The 21,241-nt window shown below is 46.7% G+C and overlaps 1 protein-coding gene across 1 annotated transcript in view; it reads right to left on the bottom strand.

Annotated features, from left to right (window-relative positions):
- LOC144599323 (transient receptor potential cation channel subfamily V member 5-like) overlaps positions 1 to 21,241 on the bottom strand; it is a 77,492-nt gene that overhangs the window by 8,955 nt on the left and 47,296 nt on the right. Inside the window, exons 6-11 of the mRNA XM_078410118.1 lie at positions 17,116 to 17,288; positions 14,441 to 14,587; positions 11,530 to 11,733; positions 6,543 to 6,629; positions 4,818 to 4,894; positions 1,317 to 1,482 (exon numbers count right to left, since the gene is read on the bottom strand). Coding sequence (XP_078266244.1) covers positions 1,317 to 1,482; positions 4,818 to 4,894; positions 6,543 to 6,629; positions 11,530 to 11,733; positions 14,441 to 14,587; positions 17,116 to 17,288 — 854 coding nt within the window. The remainder of the gene's footprint in view (positions 1 to 1,316; positions 1,483 to 4,817; positions 4,895 to 6,542; positions 6,630 to 11,529; positions 11,734 to 14,440; positions 14,588 to 17,115; positions 17,289 to 21,241) is intronic.

Genomic DNA, 21,241 nt, shown 5'->3' with positions numbered 1-21,241 from the left:
CGAACCTACACTGTGCGGACCCACAATGTCCGGCCCTACACTGTCCGAACCTACACTGTCCGGGCCTACACTGTCCGAACCTACACTGTCCGAACCTACACTGTCCGGGCCTACACTGTCCGAACCTACACTGTCCGAACCTACACTGTGCGGAAGGTAGACACAGATTTTAACCAGTTTTTTTCCTACTACACTGTCCGGGCCTACAGCGTCTGGGCCTACACTGTCCGGGCCTACAGCGTCTGGGCCTACAGTGCCGCCCAGGCCTAATACGGGACAAGGGCGGTCCCATACGGGACAAACCAATTTAGCCCTAAGTACGGGATGTCCCGGCTAAAACGGGACAGTTGGCAACCCTACTCCACCCACACTTCACAAAACCCTGGGAAAACAGCCAACATCGCCAAAAACTTGTCCCACCCTAGTCATTCCTTCTTCTTGAAGGAAGCTTGAAGATCACACATCACCAGACTCAGGAGCATATCTTTTTCCCCTGTGTTATCAGGTTTCTGAATGATCCTTCCATAAGCGAGGGTACTGTCCAATCACCTCTACCCTGCTGTGGACATTGGACGTTGAATCTGGAGCTGATGTGGTACCAATGCCGACAACTATACCCTGCCTGCACTCTGCCTCTTTCCCTTTGCTCCACCTATTGTACTTGAGTTTGAACTGATTGCATCTATGCATGGTATATCTGATAGCACGCAAAACAAAGATTTTCACTCTCCCTCGGGACACGTGATGATAATAAAATCGGAACCCAAGTCCTATGGGTCTATAAAACACTATTGTGTGTCAGGGTGGCACGCTGGTGCAGCAGTAGAGTTACTGCCTTACAGCACCAGAGACCAGAGTTCGATCCTGCCTGCAGGTGCTGTCTGAACTGAGTTTGTATGTTCTCCCTGTGATTGTGTGGGTTTTCTCCGGGTGCTCTGGTTTCCTCCTACACTCCAAGACATACAGGTTTGAAGGTTAAGAGCTGTGTGTACATCCAGGTGTGGAGGGGGCAGGGTGGGGGAAGAGTGGGGACGGATGTGGGGGGTGTGGGGGGGTTGAGAAAATCACAGTTCAGCATCAGGATCTCAGTTGAGGAAGATAGACACAAAACGCTGGAGTAGCTCGGCGGGTCAGGCAGCATCTCTGGAGAAAAGGTATAGGTGACGTTTTGGTTTGAGACCCTTCTTCGGACATCTATGACTGAATTGATACAACTGGTAATGAGATCATTGAGTGGGAAGGAACTGCGGATGCCTGTTTACACCGACCATCATTGAAGTCAGTTGTGAACAAGCGACAGAGGAGAATGGACTGACCTTTTGTATCATGATGCAGAGGGGACCGAGTAACTTGAATCCACGTGCAAAATAAAGAACATTACACCAAGCACTTATCAGTGCGTACGCCATTATGACTGTTTCCCATTCATGGTTCAGAACTCTCAATATCATGGTGATTAATACAAAGCAAGCATAAACAATCCTGCAAACAAAGATTGGAAAACAAATGTTAAGTTGTGGCAAAAAGAAAAATGTTCTTACATCAGGTCCCCGGTGTAACAACAGTTCTATTCTCACAATGGCTTTCGTTGCCAAGTTGTAGAGTCAGAGTCACGGGGCACGGAAACAGGCCCTTCGGCCCAACTTGGCCTTGCCGACCAAGATGCCCCATTTACGATAGTCCCATTTGCACCCCCCCCTGCCCGCGTTTGGCCCACATCCTTCGAAAGGATTTACAAGAGTCACTGCCTCAAAAGGATTGAAAGACCCACACCACCCTGGCCAAGCTCGCATTTCACCCCTGCCATCGGGAAGAAGGTACAGGAACCTAAGAACTGTATCGCCCAGGTTCAGGAACAGCTTCTTCTCCACAGCCATCAGGCTACTAAACACCACAAACTGGAGGGATATGTGCCAAACACAGGCAGGCGGGACTAGTTAACTGGGACATGTTGGCCGGTGTGGGAAAGTTGGGCTGAAGGGGCTATTTCCATGCTGTATCACTATGATTATAACATAGAAGAATAAAAAATATGTGCAGGAGTAGTCCAATCAGCCGTTCAAGCCTGCACCGCCATTCAATATGATCATGGTTGATCATCCAAAATCAGTACCCAGTTCCTACTTTTTCTCCCCATATCCCTTGATTCCGTTAGCCCTAAGAGGTTTTTTCCATTAGCAGTAGCTCTACTCAACAACCAAAAGTCTGTAGCCTCCTTTTGCTCTGGTATTTTATTTAATTCTTCTCATGTTTAAATTGTTATGTTTTATTCCTAATTGTTTACTATATGTCATGTTGTTACTTGTGAGCAAAGCACCAAGGCACATTCCTTGTGTGTATACACACTTGGCTAATAAAATGTATTCAATTCAATTATTCAATTCAATCTAACTCTCTCTTGAAAACATCCAGTGAATTGGCCTCCACTGCTTTCTGTGGCAGAGAATTCCACAGAACCTCCAAATAAGCTCGGAATACATAGACTCGGGGGCTTTGATTATGACTTTGCACTATCATTGTTTGATTGTTTATTTTTTTCCCATGCTGTATGGCTGTATGACTCTAAAAGGCAGTCAGTTCTCCTTGCCTAGCTTCTGAATTCCCCACACAGTCTGCTGCTCTCCACTTTGACTGGCTGGTTGTTAAACTGGTGACAGACAACATTGATAGAACAATCTGCCTACTTTGCCCATTCCTTGAGTAGATAATTGATGCCCGAACCACTTCCTAATCAATGTCCCAATAAAGCTAGGCATGCTTAAGAAGCACACTCATGATTCATGCCAGAAATTGAAGGTAAATTGGCACGACAACCCGAAACAACGAAGCCCACATTGTAGAGTGTACTTTACCCATGCTAAATGTGTAGGGAAAAAAACTGCAGATGCTGCTTTAAATCGAAGGGAGACAAAACGCTGGAGTAACTCAGTGGGTCAGGCAGCATCTCGGGAGAGAAGGAATGGGCGACGTTTCGGGTCGAGACCCTTCTTCAGGCTGATGTCAGGGGAGGGAGCGGGACAAAGATAGAATGTAGTCAGAGACAGTAAGACTCGTGGGAGAACTGGGAAGGGGGAGGGGATAGAAAAGGAAAGCAGGGACTATCTGAAGTTGGAGAAGTCAATGTTCATACCGCTGGGGTGTAAACTACCCAAGTGAAATATGAGGTGCTGTTCCTCCAATTAGCTCTGGGCCTCACTCTGACAGTGGAGGAATAATAAGGTAACATTTCTATTTTCTCCATGTGGTTCATGTAAATAGCAAAACAATGTATATTTTCAATTGATTCATACATTCTGCACCTCAAGCAAGCTTGATGCTTTCACTGCATGCTGATTTTTCATTATTAATATCTCATTTAACAGCCACTAAGTCTATATTTGTCTTTAGTTTCAGCTCATCAGTTCAAGTCTATTCCTTAATTCAGCAGAAGGGATTTCGACCATTACAATTAAAAAAAGCATCTGTGGAGAACATGGATAGGTGACGTTTCACAGAGTGCTGGAGTAACTCAGTGGGTCAGGCAGCATCTGTGGAGAACATGGATAGGTGATGTTTCACTGAGTGCTGGAGTAACTCAGTGGGTCAGGCAGCATCTGTGGAGAACATGGATAGGTGACATTTCAGGTCGGGATCCTTCTCCATGGATGCTGACCTGTTTGAGGTACTCCAGTACCCTTCTGTGTATTAACCAGCATCTGTAGTTCTACATTCTGACCTTTGAAATCATTTTGTTTCTTCACCCACAATACCTCCTTTACAAAAGTTCTGATTACGTTCTAGGGCCGGCACGGTGGCGCAGCGGTAGAGTTGCTGCCTGACAGCACCTGAGACCCGGGTTCACTCCTGACTGCGGGTGCTGTCTATAGAGAATTTGGCCATCTTCCCCGTGACCGCGTGGGTTTTCTCCAGGTGCTCCGGTTTCCTCGCACATTCCAAAGATGTACAGGTTTGTAGGTTAATTGGCTTCTGTGGATTGTCCCTAGTGTGTCGGATAGAACTAATGCATGGGTGATCAATGGTCACCGGTGGATCGAAGGCCTGTTTCCACACTGTATCTCTAAACAAAATTAAAAGTGGTGCAGCGGTAGAGTTGCTGCCTTACAGCAAATGCAGCGCCGGAGACCCGGGTTCCATCCCGACTACAGGTGTTGTCTGTACGGAGTTTGTACGTTCTCCCTGTGACCTGCGTGGGTTTTCTCCGAGATCTTCGGTTTCCTCCCACACTCCAAAGACGTGCAGGTTTGTAGGTTAATTGGCTTAATTAAAAGTTAAATGTAAAAATTGTCCCTAGTGTGTGTAGAATTGTGTTAATATGCAAGGATCACTGGTCGGCGTGGACCCGGTGGGCCGAAGGGCCTGTTTCATCGTTGTATCTCTAAAACTAAACTAAACTAACGGACTTTGATTAGTACTATTCTTGGGTTCTCTACTGATTAGTACTATTCTTGGGTTCTCTACAATTGATATTAAAATTGAAAATAAAAACATTGAAAATATGTTTGGACAGGTACATGGGTAGGTACATGATTGCAGTGCTGGCTCAAATGGCCGAATGGCCTCCTCTTGCACCTATTTTCTATGAAAGGTTGAGAGGGATATGGGGCAAATGGGACCAGCTATTGGTCGGCATGAACAAGTTGGGCCGAAGGGCCTTTTTCTGTGCTGTGTGACTATGTGACTCTGAAAATTGTGCAATAACACCATGGCAATAAATTGTTACAAACAGAAAATTATTTTATGCAGTAAAAGTTTATAATGCACCACGATAGATTTTTGGGGAAAAGACTTAGATCAAAGTTAAACAGTACATGTCTTACATTGTAATGTGAAAAGGTCCTCCAGTTACAGTGTTTCCAAAATACTTTGCAGGTCCTATATGAATCAAACGTGGAATCTGTGAAGATATGGAGAAGATAGATTAGTTTTGCTGTGTGAAGATAATCAATCGATCAACCGATTAATACACCGATCAACCAAAACATTATGACCTGATGAGCCAATACATTATGACCACCTGCCTAATATATCCCACCCCTTGACAGGTGCCATTGTAACAAGATAATCAATGTTATTCACTTCGCCTGTCAGTGGTCATAATTGTTTGGCTGATCGGTGTCAGATCATAAGTGTTACGAGCAGAACTAAGTCATTCGGCCCATCAAGTCTACTCTGCCATTCAATCATGACTGTTCTACCTCCCCCTCCTGATGGATCTGCTGAGACAAAATGTCGGCATTATTTTTTTAATACTTGGTCATGCCTTCTACCACATCCTCAAGTAGTTATTGTCGATCACACAGCTAGCAAATTTACCCACAGTGTTTAGATACAGATACCTTGCAAGTAGATCTAGATGCAAGTTGCTCAGATAACAGCCTGTCCCTAAACACCTCCAAGACCAAGGAGCTGATCATCAACTTCCATAGGTCACACAACAGGGAATACGCCCCGATCTTTATCAACGGGGACAGTGTGGAGAGAGTGTCCAGCTTCAAGTTTCTGGGCACTCACATTTCGGAGGACCTAACATGATCCAATAACACTGCTGCGCTGGTCAAGAAGGCACAGCAACGACTGTTCTACCTAAGAACACTGAAGAAGTCTGGTCTACCCCAACAGCTGCTGACGACATTCTACCGCTGCACCATAGAGAGCATCCTAACACATGGCATCCCTGTGTGGTATCTCAGCTGCACGGAGGCAGAGAGGAAAGCTCTTCAGCGGGTAGTCCATAGAGCTCAGAGGACCATCAGAACACAGCTACCAGCCTTGGAGGGCATCTACAACACACGATGCCTCAGAAAAGCCACCAGCATTCACAAAGACCTTACACCCCTGCAATAGTCTGTTCGAACTTCTACCATCGGGCAGACGATACAAGGCCTTCTACGTCCGCACCTCCAGACTCAGGAACAGCTTCATCCCCAGGGCCATAGCTGCTATGAACCGGTCCTGCTGAGCCGGATGGTCACATCGCACAGTGATCCGGCACAGATCTACTTGCACTTTATTCTGTTTTAAAACTGTTACAATTTGTTTCATTGGGTTGTTTAAATTAATACTGACTAGCTAATTAATTTATTGCATCGTATGGGAGGCGCATTCCCAATCTCGTTGTACCCCTGTACAATGACAATAAAGATGTATTGTATTGTATTGTAAGTACCAACATTTCCAAAATAAAATTTCACTAACATTTCCATCATGAATAAAAGAAGTTTTCAGACAAGCTGGCCGGAGTTGTGTGGGAATGAACTGCAGATGCTGCTTTACACCAACGATAGACAAAAAGTGTTGGAGTAACTCAGCGGGGTATCTCTGGAGAGAAGGAGCGGGTGGCGTTTCAGGTGGAGACCCTTCTTCAGACTGAGAGTCAGGGGAGAGGGAGACATAGAGATATGGAAGGGTAGGTGTGAAAAGGAGACATCAAAGGGGACGATGCTTTGTGGTCTATTCATAGAGAGGCTTTAGAAAAAATGATACGTGGGAATATTCAATTTTTAACAGCAGGGCGAGATGGAAAGGTATAATTTTCAACGAACCTCTGTGACTAGGATCAGAACGGCTCCGACAACAGTGAGAATTTCACCGGCCAAACGGGCAAAATCTTCAGCTGATGAATAAGCTTCCTGGAAAAAAATAATGTGCACAGGAGAACAATATTATTAGCTTTCCTCAACATTACAGAAACTGACCTCTTCTTCAATTAAACCTCGTTTGTGGGATAAGGCCGTGAGACATAGGAGCAAAGTTAGGCCATTCTGTCCATCGAATCTACTCTGCTGTATTCAATCATGGCCGATCCATTTCCCCTCTCCTGACTTCTCCCTGTAACCTTAACGTATCAATTGTTTGATATCTGGAATTGTCTTAATGTCTTTCTAAACATTTTTTTTAAAAGGTTGCCAAAAGGAGTTTTGATAAAACTAATTTAAAGATGGAGACCAAAGGTAGATGGCAAATGTATAAACAATAACATGTTGGATCGGTACAACTCTGGATTGGGACAATTTCATACTTAAGAGATCAACAGTGTAAGATTCACAAATTCCTCTTATATAATTTGTAAACAGAATGCAGTGTGGACGAACAGTGTGTCATCCACATGGGTAAGTACTTATTGCAAGGGGGTATGGGGAGAAGGCAGGAACGGGGTATTGATTGAGAATGATCAGCCACAATCACATTGAATGGCAGTACTGGCTCGAGGGGCCGAATGGCCTCCTCCTGCACCCATTGTCTATTGTCTATTGAATACCAGGGCTGCATTCCTTTTCATTCTTGATGATCTTGGTAAAATAAATAAACACAACAGGTGGCACGGTGGCGCAGCGGTAGAGTTGCTGCCTTGCACCGCCAGAGACCCAGGTTTGATCCTGACCACGGGTGCTGTCTGTACGGACTTTGTACGTTCTCCCTGTGACCGCGTGGGTTTTCTCCGGGAGCTCCGGTTTCCTCCCACAGTCCAAAGACGTGCAGATTTGTAGCTCAATTGGCTTGAGTAAAATTGTAAATTGTTCCTAGTGCGTGGGCCAGCACTAGTGCACGGGGATCGCTGGTCGGCGCGGACTCAGTGGGCTGTAGGTCCTGTTCGCTGTATCTCTAAAGTCTAGAGTCCAAAGCCTCATTTGATGGGTATATGGACCAAACGTGGGCAAATGGGACTAGTTTAGATGGGGCAACATGGACAGTTGGGCTGAAGGGCCTGGTTTTGTGCTGAATGACTTTGTAGCTTCTGTGTGACAGAATATCAGTATCATTTTGAGGCTGAAAATATTATTTCAACATAAAGCCTTAAATCACATGGCTAACAAAAGAAAAAACAGGTCATAACAAAACAGTAGAGGCTCCACAAAAACTTGCTAAAATAACACTGCAGTTAATTCCATGGTCGAATTACCAAACATTTTGACATTTCTACGCATTAAGTAACTTGCTGGGCAGTTGAGAAGCTTTAAGGCGGTAATTTATTGAAGATTCATTGTAACTTTAGCTTGTTAGCAGAGGATCACTTTCTTGGATAGTGTTTCTGAACCAGGAATCGTGGTGGTTTTGTTGGCAGCTTCCATATCTCCAAACCAAAGCTAACACTGATATTTTTGTTTAAAAAAAGCAGGAGTTTTTGCCTGGGGCTCATCCAGCATAACAGCGAGAATAAATAACAGCTGGGGATTTGCATTGATGTCTTCCCGACATGCAACACATTTAAGGCAGGTTACGGGAGATTGCTGAGAAAGTGGGATAACATAGAACTAGCGGGAATGGGTGATCGATGATCAGCATGGACTCGGTGGGCCGAGTGGCCTGTTTCCATGCTGTATCATTAACAAACCTGCTACACTATCCCAGTCAGATTCTAAAATAACAGTGAAAGAGTGGTGGGTGTATGGAACAAGCTGCCGGAGGAGGTAGTTGAGGCTGGGACTATCCCAGCATTTAAGAAGCAGTTAGACTGGTACAAGGATAGGACGGGTTTAGAGGGGTATGGACCAAATGCTGGCAGGTGGGACTAGTGTAGATGGGACATGTTGTTCGGTGTGGGCAAGTTGGGCCGAAGGGCCTGTCTACACACTGTATCACACTATGACCCTAAGCAGTAAAGGTTAGGAATGAAAAATGGGAAAATAGTTCTGTACATGAGAGAAGTTGGTCGAGGAACAGCTGCTGGGAAAGCATTAGATGGCTAATCATGGACATCAGGCCAGCAACACAGGAATGATGGAGACACAAGGAAATGCAGAGGCTGGAACCTTGAGCAAACCACAAAGTGCTGGAAGAACTCCACAGGTCAGGCAGCATCTGTGGAAGGTCCCGACACAACACATCGCCTGTCCATTCCCTCCACAGATGCTGCCTGACCCACTGAGCTCCTCCGGAACGTTGTGTATCACTGGAACTAAATTTTATTGGGAGAAAGAAAACTGGAAAAAAAGTACATGAAATGGAAATACTGCTTGGGAACATAAAATGGCATTTTGCAAATATTATATTATGACTTTAACTGTTAATTCTTACTGGTGATAATTTTATAAAATTACGTGCCAAAATGAACTTTCACAATCTGAAGCACGTTTACTTTTTAAATTACTTCCTTTATCAAACTAAATTTTACAAGGATCTGTGCTAGTTACAATCTAGTTGTTATTCTCCATTGTCATCCTTAATCTCTAATTTATATATAATTTAATTGTACAGCTGCTTTCCACCCACATCCCAAAGACGTGCGGTTTGTAGGTTAAATGACCCTCTGCAAAATTGCCCCTGGTGTGTTGGGAGTGGAATTGGGAGAACATCAATTAGTGTGATCAATGGTTGGCAGGGACTCTGTGGGCCAAAGGGTCTTTCTCCATGCTGTATCTTTTAATCAATCAATTAATTGAGTAAGTATTTAATTTTAGAACTCTGTCACTGTGTGTAAGTGGGTGGTAGAATCAAGAGCGGCAGTCGATAACAATATGGAGAGAATAAAGTTGGATTAAAGTAGTGTAAATAGATGGTTTAGTTTAGTTTAGAATAGCATAGAAACGGCCCATTCGGCCCACTGGGTCCACGCCGACCAGCGATCCCCGTACACTCGCACTATCCTACACCCGCTAGGGACAATTTACAAACATTACAGAATCCAATCAACCTACAAGTCTTTGGAGTGTGGGAGGAAACCGTAGCTCCCAGAGAAAGCCTATGCGGTCCTTGGGAGAACGTACAATCTCCATACAGACAAGCACCCATAGACAGGATCAAACCCAGGTCTTTGGCTCTGTAAAGCAGCAACTTTGCCCTACTGGGTGGTTGATGTTTAGCATGGACCCAGTTGGGCCAAAGGGCCTGTTTCCATGCTGTGTCATGTTGATAGGTTCTAGGAGCAGAATTCGGTCATTTGACCCATCAAGTCTTCTCCGCCATTCAATCATGGCTGATCCATCTTTTCCTCACAACCCCATTCTCCTGCCTTCACCCCATAACCCCTTACACTCACACTAATCAAGAATCTGTTAATCTCTGCCTTAAAGATATCCACTGACTTGTGGCCTCCACAGCCGTCTGTGGCAATGAATCCCACAGATTCACCACCCTCTGTATCTCAATCTCTGTATCTCTGTATCTCTGTATTCACCAATCAATGAATCCCACAGATTCACCACCTTCTGACCAAAGACATTCCTCCTCATCTTCTTTCTAAAGATACGTCATTTTATTCTTCGGCTGTTGCCCCTGGACCCAAACTCTCCCACTAGTGGAAACATCCTCTTCACATTTAACTCTATCCAAGCCTTTCACTATTCAGTGAGTTTCAATGAGGTCCCCCGTCATCGTTCTAAACGCCAGTGAGCAGAGGCCCAGGACTGTCAAACACTCATCATATGTTAACCCTTGCATCCCCTCTCTGTCTGTCCCTCTCCCACGCAGGTCCTTGTTCCAGCTACAAAGCTGGAGCTGATTGGAACTCATTCTCACCTTGCCCACGGCTGACTATGGCCTGTTTCTTTTCATCATCGTTACTTTTTTGCTTATATTCCATTCATTTGTTCTATATTTCTCTATATCGCCATCCATATCTCTCGTTTCCCTCCCCCCCCCCCCCCCCGCGACTCTCGGTCTGAAGAAGGGTCTCAACCCGAAACATCACCTATTCCTTTATCTCCAGAGATGCTGCCTGAACCGCTGAGTTACTCCAGCTTTTTGTGTCTATCTTTGGTTGAAACCAGCATCTGCAGTTCCCTCCCACACATTGTATCCCTCTACCTAATTGTACAGATAATAGATCCCTTGGTTTATTATGAACAGTCCACTTTATTTACAGTGTGCTGTGTTTCCATATTCTGTTGTGCTGCAGCAAGTAAGAATGTCATTGTTCTACCTGGGACATCTATACACTAAAACTCGTTTGTTTGTTTGTTTGTTCCTGAACTACAGCCAAAACGAATCACGATAACACAACAATTTTAGGCCCACCTTATCACCGTCGTCCCTTTGGTGCTAATGGAAGAAGTTTAATTGGAATCGGTGTTATATTTTTTAAGTTATTCACATTTTAAAGTTTAAATTTATCTCCTGGGGAGGGTGGGGGGGGGGGGGGGTGAGGGAGGGGGAAGGGGAAGGGGGTTGAGGGGGGATGGAGTAGGGGGGTTGGGAAGGGGGAAGGGGAGGAGGGAGGGGGAGAGAGGGGGGAGGAAAGGGAGGGGGAGGAGAGGGAGGGGAGGGGGAGAGGGGAAGGGGAGGGGGGAGAGTGGGAGAGGAGGGGGAGAGGAGGGAGGGGAGGGGGAGGGGAGAGTGGGAGGGAAGAGGGGGAGGGGAGAGGGGGGGAGAGTGGAAGGGGTGAAGAAGGGAGGGAGGGAGGGAGGGAGGGAGGGAGGGAGGGAGGGAGGGAGGGAGGGAGGGAGGGAGGGAGGGAGGGAGGGAGGGAGGGGAGAGTGGAGGGGGGGGGGAGGAGAGGGTGCTGCACCAATGCAGGAGAGGTTTGGGCCCAATGGGTCCACTTGGTCTAGTGTGACAATAAAACACTTTTGACTCTTAAGTTTCTCCGCTTACATTCAGGGGCTTTGGGACCATGATGGTGATGTTGTCCCCACCAGGGCCAGCTCGTGCAAGAGGCCGGTACACGCAGCAGACAGTAAAAATGATTGTGTACAAAAAGTAAAGTGCAGTCCACAGTAAGAAATATTTGAATCCATAATTAGTCCACTTATGATGCAGCACTTCTTTCACTGGGGTGATTTTTAATAGCTTCCGGGCCTTTAAGAAGAACAAACGAAAAGTTATCATCACTGAATGCATTTTCATGATACCCCTCTTGTTTTTGGCTTGTTCAGCTTCACAAATATACACTGAGTATCTCACATGCAATGGCGTGTAGGAAAATAACTGCAGATGCTGGTACAAATAACTGCAGATGCTGGTACAAATCGAAGGTGTCACATGCAATGGCACTCTTTCATTTACTGTAGATGGCACCGATAAAATAGAGAAAATATCCCAAGCCTGAGGTTTAGGTCTATTATTGTCACGTGTAGCTTTTTCTGTTGCATGCTGTCCAATTATATCAGATAGTACAATATGTAAACACAATCAAATCAAACTCCTTTATACGGATAGGACAGGTTTGGAAGGATATGGACCAAAGCAGGCAGGTGGGACTAGTGTAGCTGGGACATGTTGGGCCGAAGGGCCTGTTTCCACACTGTATCACTCTATGACTGTATTGTATCGGGTAGAGTGAAGGGAAAGATACAGAGTGCAGAATATAGTTCTCAGCATTGTAGCGCAACAGTTCTACTGACAACGTCCAATGTCCGCAATGGGGTAGAGGTGAATCTGACAGTATCCTAGCTTATGAATGGATCGTTCAGAAGCCTGACATCAGAGGGGAAGAAGCTGTTCTTGAGTCTGGTGGTGCGCACTTTCAATCTTCTGTATCTACGAGAGCTGGGAGAAAGTCAGTGACCAGTGAAAGCTCTTTGATTATGGAAACACTGAATAAATAAAATGTAAGAGAGTTAAGGGAGAGTTGGAAGATAAACATTGAGGACATGTTGACGAGATGGAGGAGAGCAAACCACATATCTCCATGATGGATTCTCTGGTAAAATCAATCCCAAAGACTCAATGGCTGGAAACAAGTTCTCTGCCCCAAATCAACTTCTTGGAATCCTGTTCAATATCTTCACCATCAGATGATCAGTGTCAGACACTTCCTCAGTGTGTATCTTGGACAGCTACTGTACTTTCTTAAGGTCATAAGTGATAGGAGCAGATTTAGGCCATTCCGCCCATCAAGTCTACTCCACCATTCAATCATGGCTGATCTTTCTCTCCCTCCTAACCCCATTCTCCTGCCTTCTCCCCATAACCCCTGACATCTATACTAATAAAGAATCTATCTATCTATCTCTGCTTTAAAAATATCCATTGACGGCCTCCACAGCCTTATGGGGCAAATAATTCCACAGATTCACCACCCTCTGACTAGTGAAATTCCTCCTCATCCCCTTCCTAAAAGAACGTCCTTTAATTCTGAGGCTGTGACCTCTGGTCCTAGTTTCCCCCACTAATGGAAACATCCTCTCCGTGGGTTGTTTTTAAATGTGCTATACAAATAAAATTGACTTGACTTGACTTGACATCCACTCTATCCAAGCCTTGCACTATTCTGCAAGTTTCAATGAGGTCCCCCCTCATCCTTCTAAACTCCAACGAGGCCAGTGCCGTCAAACGCTCATCATATGTTAACCCGAATCATTTAAAATATATATTTAGCATTAGATTAGCTATATGCTAATCCTCAAAATTATACTGTTATCGGATACTATTATCTGATCATATAATGCGATACAAAAGTAGAATCAATTCAAACTAGGGAGGTACTTCTTCCATTGTCAGAGTGAGGCCACACGCAAATTGGAGGAAAACCTCATATTTTGTTTGGGCAGCTTATAGCCCAGCGGGATCATGATATGCTGATTTCTCTAATTTCAAGTATTCCCTCCCTCAACGACATCCATGTCCATAAGTGCCAAAGAAGAACTTCCTCCTGGGGCCGAATCAAGCTGGGCTGAATGGAAATGCCTCAACAGATGAGAGCTGGTCCTGGTCGTTGTAAAGCCACTCTCAAGAAATGGGGCTACATAACCAAAGATACTAGAGGAACAAGATAGACCACTCGACCCTTAAAAACCGTCGTACGTCTTGGCGCCATTTTAGTAAGCAGAAACTTGCAGAAACATTTAAAAAGAAAAATAACAAAAATCTGTGAATTGACAGATGAGATATATTCTACACTTTAACGGTATCATCACACATAATGTTCCCCCAAAACACTGATTACACTGCAAGAGGCAGAGCGAACAGCAAGTATTGTCTACTAAAATGGCTCCTTTGCGTACTACACTTCAGTAAAGGCGATTTCAACAGAGTGGTCCATCTTGTTCCTCTGGTATCTTTGCTATATAGACACAGAAGATGTCATCTGAATATGTGGCACTGAACCACAAACTATGGAGCACCGATTGAGATGTCCTCTATTGGAGCACCAATGAAAAGCTGTGGACCTCACAGTGAACAATGATATTGCTAAGAGTTGTGTTCAGTTTTGGCTGAAACACAATATCTAGCATGTGTGGACACAATAAGAAGAAGATCCACTCCCCCACTCTAGCTGTCCTACTAGTTTCATTATCACCTCTTCCCCAGTCAACAATGGGCCATTGTGGGCTCCGCCCTTCCTTGGTCATCTCCTGCCGGCCCCGATTAGTTCTGGCCTTTTCCCACCTCCAGTTCCGTCCCCTCTACTTTCAAGTTTGACTCGAAATGTCACCCATCCTTTTCCTCCAGAGATGCTGCCTGACTCTCGCACTTTGGGTCTATCTTCAAGTACAATAATGTTCCTGTGACGAATTGTTCTTACAGTCTCGGTATTTAATCTTCGCACACAATAGTCACTCACCTCTTTCTTCTTACTTGAGCACAAGATGTCCAGGACAGAGAGCTCATCGCCCCAGGTGTCAATTCCAGTCAGATCATACAAGGTGGACGACACTGGCCCAAATGCCCAATAAATCTGCTTTCTCTTCTGCATGAAATGACTAAACATCTGTTAGAAAAGCATACAATAAAATCTATCTCCATTCAAACAATTACCAGTAATACATTATCTTTATAAGGTCACCTTAAGGGAAAGTTATACAGGCGCTCGCTCCCAGACTTACATAAGAGTTACCTCCCCCAGACCCGTGCGTTGGTCTGATGTTACACAAGTCGGAAACGAGAGTGCCACAGAGCTCACGTAAATGTATTGTTCGATGTGGAGACCAGGGATGGAGCTCTGACATGGAGACCATGGGGGGAGCTCTGACGTGGGGACCAGGGGTGGAGCTCTGACGTGGGGACCAGGGGTGGAGCTCCGAGATGGGACCACGAGGAGGGGGCTCCGAGATGGGACCACAGGGGGAGCGCCAAGATGGGACCACGGGGGGAGCTCCGAGATGGGACCACAGGGGGGGTCTCCGAGATGGGATCACAGGGGGTCTCCAAGATGGGACCACGAGGAGGGGGCACCGAGATGGGACCACAGGGGGGGCTCTGAGATGGGACCACAGAGGGTCTCCAAGATGGGACCACAGGGGTGGCTCCGAGATGGGACCACAGGGGGGGCTCCGAGATGGAACCACCGGGGGGGGGGGGGGGGGGGGGGGGGGTAGCTCCGACGTGGGGACCATGAGGGGAGCTCTGAAGTGGAGACCATGGCCGAGAGCTCCGGTGTGGAGACCACACAGGGGAAGCACCTACAAGAACAGCTGACCGGTTTGTGGAAATGGTCACTTGCACAGTAACGCAAGGCTACCGAGACTACAAGACACACAACTTGGAAATAAAGCTTTGGGCTCAAAGAACTGCTCAGGTTAGCGCTTGTTTACATAAATCACCTGCTACACAGGTCAGGGAGTGCCTGCATTACCAGATCTACCAACCACATCGAGGAAGAGAGGTCAGCATCAATCCAGTGTCAACACTAACAATGTTCAAACTTAGTTTGTCTTTCAAGTAAATCAAATTCAAAATAAATGGAAATACATTTCACTGCATTGCAGAGATAAGCTGTTCAGTGATATAAATAACCAGAGCCACAGAAATACAAGTGGTTCTCACAAACAAGGTTTGGCGTGTCAACTCTCTTAAATATTCATGTGTGTTGTCCAGCTCAGTCTCACTGTAACTCAAAGACCAGCCCTGCGGACTATCTTTAATCGGACTTTATCTTGCACTAAACGTCATTCCCCTAATCCTGTATCGGTACACTGTGGACGGCTCGATTGTAATCATAATAATAATAATAATACATTTTATTTATATAGCGCTTTTCATATACTCAAAGACGCTTTACAGAGATTTTGAGAACATAGGAAATGAATAAATAGATAAATAAGTAAATAAATAAATGAATAGAGAAAGGAGACAGAAGGTGAGGTGACTTTCAGTGGTTGAAGGCAGTACTGAACAGGTGAGACTTCAGCGATGTTTTGAATGTGGTGAGTGTGGAGGAGTCTCTAACGGTTTGGGGTAGTGAGTTCCATAGGGTGGGAGCAGCGATGGAGAAAGCCCTGTCCCCCCAGGATCTGAGTTTGGTCCGGATGTGGGGGGATAGGAGATTGGCAGCGGCAGAGCGGAGGGTGCAGGTGGGAGTGTGCCTGTGGAGGAGGTCGGTCAGGTAGGATGGGGCCAGGTTATGGAAGGCTTTGTAGGTTATTGTCTTTGTATTGTGTATTGTGTAGTGTATTGTCTTTCCGCTGACTGGCTAGCACGCAACAAAAGCTTTTCAATGCACCTCGGTACACGGGACCATGAACTACATTAAATGGGTTGGTGAGGACTCAGTGGGCCAAATAGCACGTTTCCATGGTTGTATCTCTAAACTAAAAAAAGCTAATCTAAGCCAAAATTGAATGGAAGATTTATTTTTAGAAGGAAGCAAAACAAATCCTGACCCAAAACATCACCCATCCATGCTGCCAGCACTATGTGTCTTTTTTGGTAAACCGACATCTGCAGTTCCTTGTGCCTTTAGACTTTAGAAGTACAGTGCGGAAACAGGCCCCTTCGGCCCATCGAATCCGCGCCGACCACAACTTACTGAAGCCATCAACCTACAAACCTGTACACCTTTGGAATGCAGAAGGAAAGCGCAGCACCCGGAGACAAACCACGCAGGTCACGGGGAGAACGTATAAGCTCCAAACAGACAGTGCCCATTGTCAGGATCAAACCAGGGTCTCTGACGCTGTGAGGCAGCAACTCTACCGCTGCGCAACCTCCCCGATCACAGCATGGAGCTAGTAATGTAGTAGCAGCTTGATTTAAAGTTGTTACCCATTGCGTAATTTTAAGGCAGAGAGCGAGATAGATTCTTGATTAGTACGGGCACCAGGGGCTATGGGGAGAAGGCAGGAGAATGGGGTTGAGGGGGAGAAATAGATCAGCCATGATTGAATGGCGGCATAGACCTGATGGGCCGAATGGCCTAATTCTGCTCCGACAACTTATGAACTTATGTTACCGTTAATCATCAACTGTCCCTCAAAAACTAATGGTTGTTAACGGAGAGGCAGAAATGTGTCAGCTTACTGCTACATCTCCTTCGAACGCTGATAGCTTCATGGGTGTCAGGCCTTCCTTGTTGGTGATGCTCTCCAAATACTCAATCTTCTCCTTGGAAATAAGCGAAGAAATGAAATTGTACATTCGGCAGGCCATGCTTTTATTCGGGTGCAGCACAAGCATGTGGAATACTGTGTTACCTGTGGAACGACAGAAACAAGCCTCCTTAGGCGAGACATAGAAACGTAGAAATATAGAAAATAGGTGCAGGAATATAGCCATTCGGCCCTTCGATCCAGCATCGCCATTCAACATGATCATGGCTGATCATCCAGAATCAGTACTGCTTTTTCTCCCCATATCTCTTGATTCCGTTAGCACTAAGAGCTAAATCTAACTCTCTCTTGAAGCCGTCCAGTGAATTGGCCACCACTGCCTTCTGTGACAGAGAATTCCACAGATTCACAACTCTCTGGGTGAAATCGTTTTCCCTCATCTTAGTTCTAAATGGCCTACCCCTTATTCTTAAACTGTGACCCCTGGTTCTGGATTCCCCCAACATTGGGAACATTTTTCCTGTATCTAGCCTGTCCAATCCTATAAGAATTTTATATGTTTCTATAAGATTCCCTCTCATCCTTCTAAATTCCATTGAATAGAAGCCCAGTCGATCCATTCTTTCATCATATGTCAGTCCCGCCATCCCGGGAATTAACCTGGTGAACCTACGCTGCACTCCCTCAATAACAAGGATGTTCTTCCTCAAATTAGGAGACCAAAACTGCACACAGTATTCCAGGTGTGGTCTCACCAGGGCAATGTACAACTGCAGTAGGACCTCCTTGCTCCTAAACTCAAATCCTCTTGCAATGAAGGCCAACATGCCATTAGCTTTCTTCACTGCCTGCTGTACCTGCATGCTTACTTTCAGTGACTGATGTATGAACACCCAGGTCTCGTTGACTTCCCCTTAAAACATTTATCGAAAACACCAGCGCGTGTCTAAATACTTTGCTGCTTAAAAGGACTCATGTTACGTAGAGCATAGAACAGTGCAGCACAGGAACGGGCTCTTCGGCCCACAAAGTTTGCATGAACATGATGCTGTTAAACTGATCTCATCTGCCTGTACATGATCCATATCCCTCTACTCCTGTGCACTATTCTTGTTTGTTTGCCTTTAAGTGTGTGGCCTGCACACACTCACGCGCGCGCACACACTCGTGCGCACGCACACACACGTGCGCACACACACACACTTGCGCACACACACACACACACGCAGTGAACTTCTAGTTCTTGTTTATTATTTTGTTTACAGTGTACTATGTGTACTATGTGTACTATGTGTACATATTCTGTTGTGCTGCTGCAAGTATGAATTTCATTGTTCTATCTGGGACAAACGACAATAAAACATTTTCGACTCTCACGCACACACACACAAAATTTCACTTGCCAACCGAGATGCCAAGGATCATCCGAACAGCTGATAAAACCTCCTACGTTTGGAAACAAACCATCCAACTACGAAATAGACACAAAATGCTGGAGTAACTCAGCGGGACAGGCAGCATCTCTGGAGAGAAGGAAAGGGTGATGTTTCGGGTCGAGACACTTCTTCAGTAAGTTTAAACCGGCATCTGCAGTGCCTTGTTACACATCCAACTATAAATATGCACATCAATTCTCAGGCTGAGATTCACGAATAAGAAAACTCAAAGACCTTTGCAAAACTTGGAACCCAGTAAAATATTCAGTCATCATCCAACCACAATCAGAGAGCAGAGCTAAACTACTATCGACCTCATTGGACTATCCTTGCTTGGTCTTTGCTGGCTTTACCTTGTACTAAACGTTATTCCCTTATTGTGAACCTATACACTGTAAACGGCTCGATTGTAATCATGTATTGTCTTTCCGCTGACTGGCTAGCACGCAACAAAAGCTTTTCACTGTACCTCGGTACACGTGACAATAAACAGCAGCATGGTGGCGCAGCGGTAGAGTGGCTACCTTGCCACACCAGAGACCCGGGTTCGATCCCGACTACGGGTGCTGTCTGCACAGAGTTCCTACATTCTCCTCATGACAGTTAGACAGTTGGATAGGACAGGTTTGGAGGGATATGGACCAAGTGCAAGCAAGTGGGACTAGTGTAGCTGGGACATGTTGGCTGGTGTGGATAAGTTGGGCCGAAGAGCCTGTTTCCACACTGTATCACTCTATGACTAATGTAGCTGGGACATTGTTGGCTGGTGTGGGTATGTTGGGCCGAAGAGCCTGTTTCCACACTGTATCACTCTATGACTAATGTAGCTGGGACATTGTTGGCCGGTGTGGGTAAGTTGGGCCGAAGAGCCTGTTTCCACACTGTATCACTCTATGACTATTGTAGCTGGGACATGTTGGCTGGTGTGGGTAAGTTGGGCCGAAGAGCCTGTTTCCACACTGTATCACTCTATGACTCTATGACCTGTGTGGGTTTTCTCCAAGATCTTCCGTTTCCTCCCACACTCCAAAGACATACAGGTTTGTAAGTAAATTGGCTTGGTATAAATGTAAATTGTCCCTAGTGTGCGTAGGATAGTGTTAGTGTGCGGGGATCATTGGTCGGTGCAGACTCGGTGGGCCGAAAGGCCTGTATCTGAGCTGTATCTCTAAACTACACTAAACTAAATTAAACTATTCCTCGAAGTTTCATTCCTCATTTTGAATTCCGTTCCCTCCACTTGGCTTCCAATGCTGGGTAAAGTTGTGCAATCCTATTGAGTAGTAAATCTTTCTGTCTCTGGTAATAGAGATTGGGAACAATTATTCCTCCATGGGCTTTGACCCACAGAAAACGTGATTGTGTTCAGGAGTGGAGCAGTTGTTATTTGTGGCTTCCACCATCTCTGGGGGTCTGGAGGGGTTCCGTGGGGTTCGCTGTGGTCGGGCATCACACACCGCTGTGGATCTACACAGGTTGCCCCTCAGGGTTTTGGCATTTCAGCCCCTCCGTCCTGGTCTTTGGTCACCCGGTGTAGAGAAGGGGGAAAGGGTCAGTGGGTGGTGGGTGGGTGGGTGGAGGGGGGAAGGGTGAGTGGGTGGTGGGTGGGTGGGTGGAGGGGGGAAGGGTCAGTGGGTGGTGGGTGGGTGGGTGGGTGGGTGGAGGGGGGAAGGGTGAGTGGGTGGTGGGTGGGTGGGTGGGTGGGTGGGTGGAGGGGGGAAGGGTGAGTGGGTGGTGGGTGGGTGGGTGGAGGGGGGAAGGGTCAGTGGGTGGTGGGTGGGTGGGTGGAGGGGGGAAGGGTGAGTGGGTGGTGGGTGGGTGGGTGGAGTGGGGAAGGGTCAGTGGGTGGTGGGTGGGTGGGTGAGTGGGTGGTGGGTGGGTGGGTGGGTGAGTGGGTGGTGGGTGGGTGGGTGGAGGGGGGAAGGGTCAGTGGGTGGTGGGTGGGTGGGTGGAGGGGGGAAGGGTGAGTGGGTGGTGGGTGGGTGGGTGGAGGGGGGAAGGGTGAGTGGGTGGTGGGTGGGTGGGTGGAGTGGGGAAATCTCAGTGGGTGGTGGGTGGGTGGGTGGGTGAGTGGGTGGTGGGTGGGTGGGTGGGTGGTGGGTGGTGGGTGGGTGGGTGGAGGGGGGAAATCTCAGTGGGTGGGTGAGTGGGTGGTGGGTGGGTGGGTGGAGGGGGGAAATCTCTGTCGGCTCGCTCCTTCCCCTGGACGTGATGGACGATCAAGGTCCAGGCGGCAGGCGGTCATGGACTCTGCCCGAGCCGACTGCCTGCCCCTCCTCCGGACCTACATCTGAGCCCGTGTGTCCCCAGAGAGGGAATACGCAGTGTCCATGTGGATTAGAGACGCCTTCTTTGATCGCTGGTGCTGAGAGAGGTCAGGTGCGTTATGGATGCGGCTGGCAATGTTGTAATCTCATGGTTGGTGCTTGCAAACTGCACAAACAGTAGTTGTGATTAATGAGGTATACTGTAAACTGTGATTTGTTTAGTAATGAAAGCTCCTCGTTATGGAAGAATATGCAGGACAGTCACACACAGCACACGGCTGGCACACACAGCACACGGCTGGCACACACAGCACACGGCTGGCACACACAGCACACGGCTGGCACACACAGCACACGGCTGGCACACACAGCACACGGCTGGCACACACAGCAC

This window comes from Rhinoraja longicauda, chromosome 13, assembly GCF_053455715.1.
Source record: "Rhinoraja longicauda isolate Sanriku21f chromosome 13, sRhiLon1.1, whole genome shotgun sequence".
NCBI lineage: Eukaryota > Metazoa > Chordata > Chondrichthyes > Rajiformes > Arhynchobatidae > Rhinoraja > Rhinoraja longicauda.
Note: the sequence above shows the minus strand (reverse complement) of the source record. Positions and strands in the feature narration are given on the sequence as shown.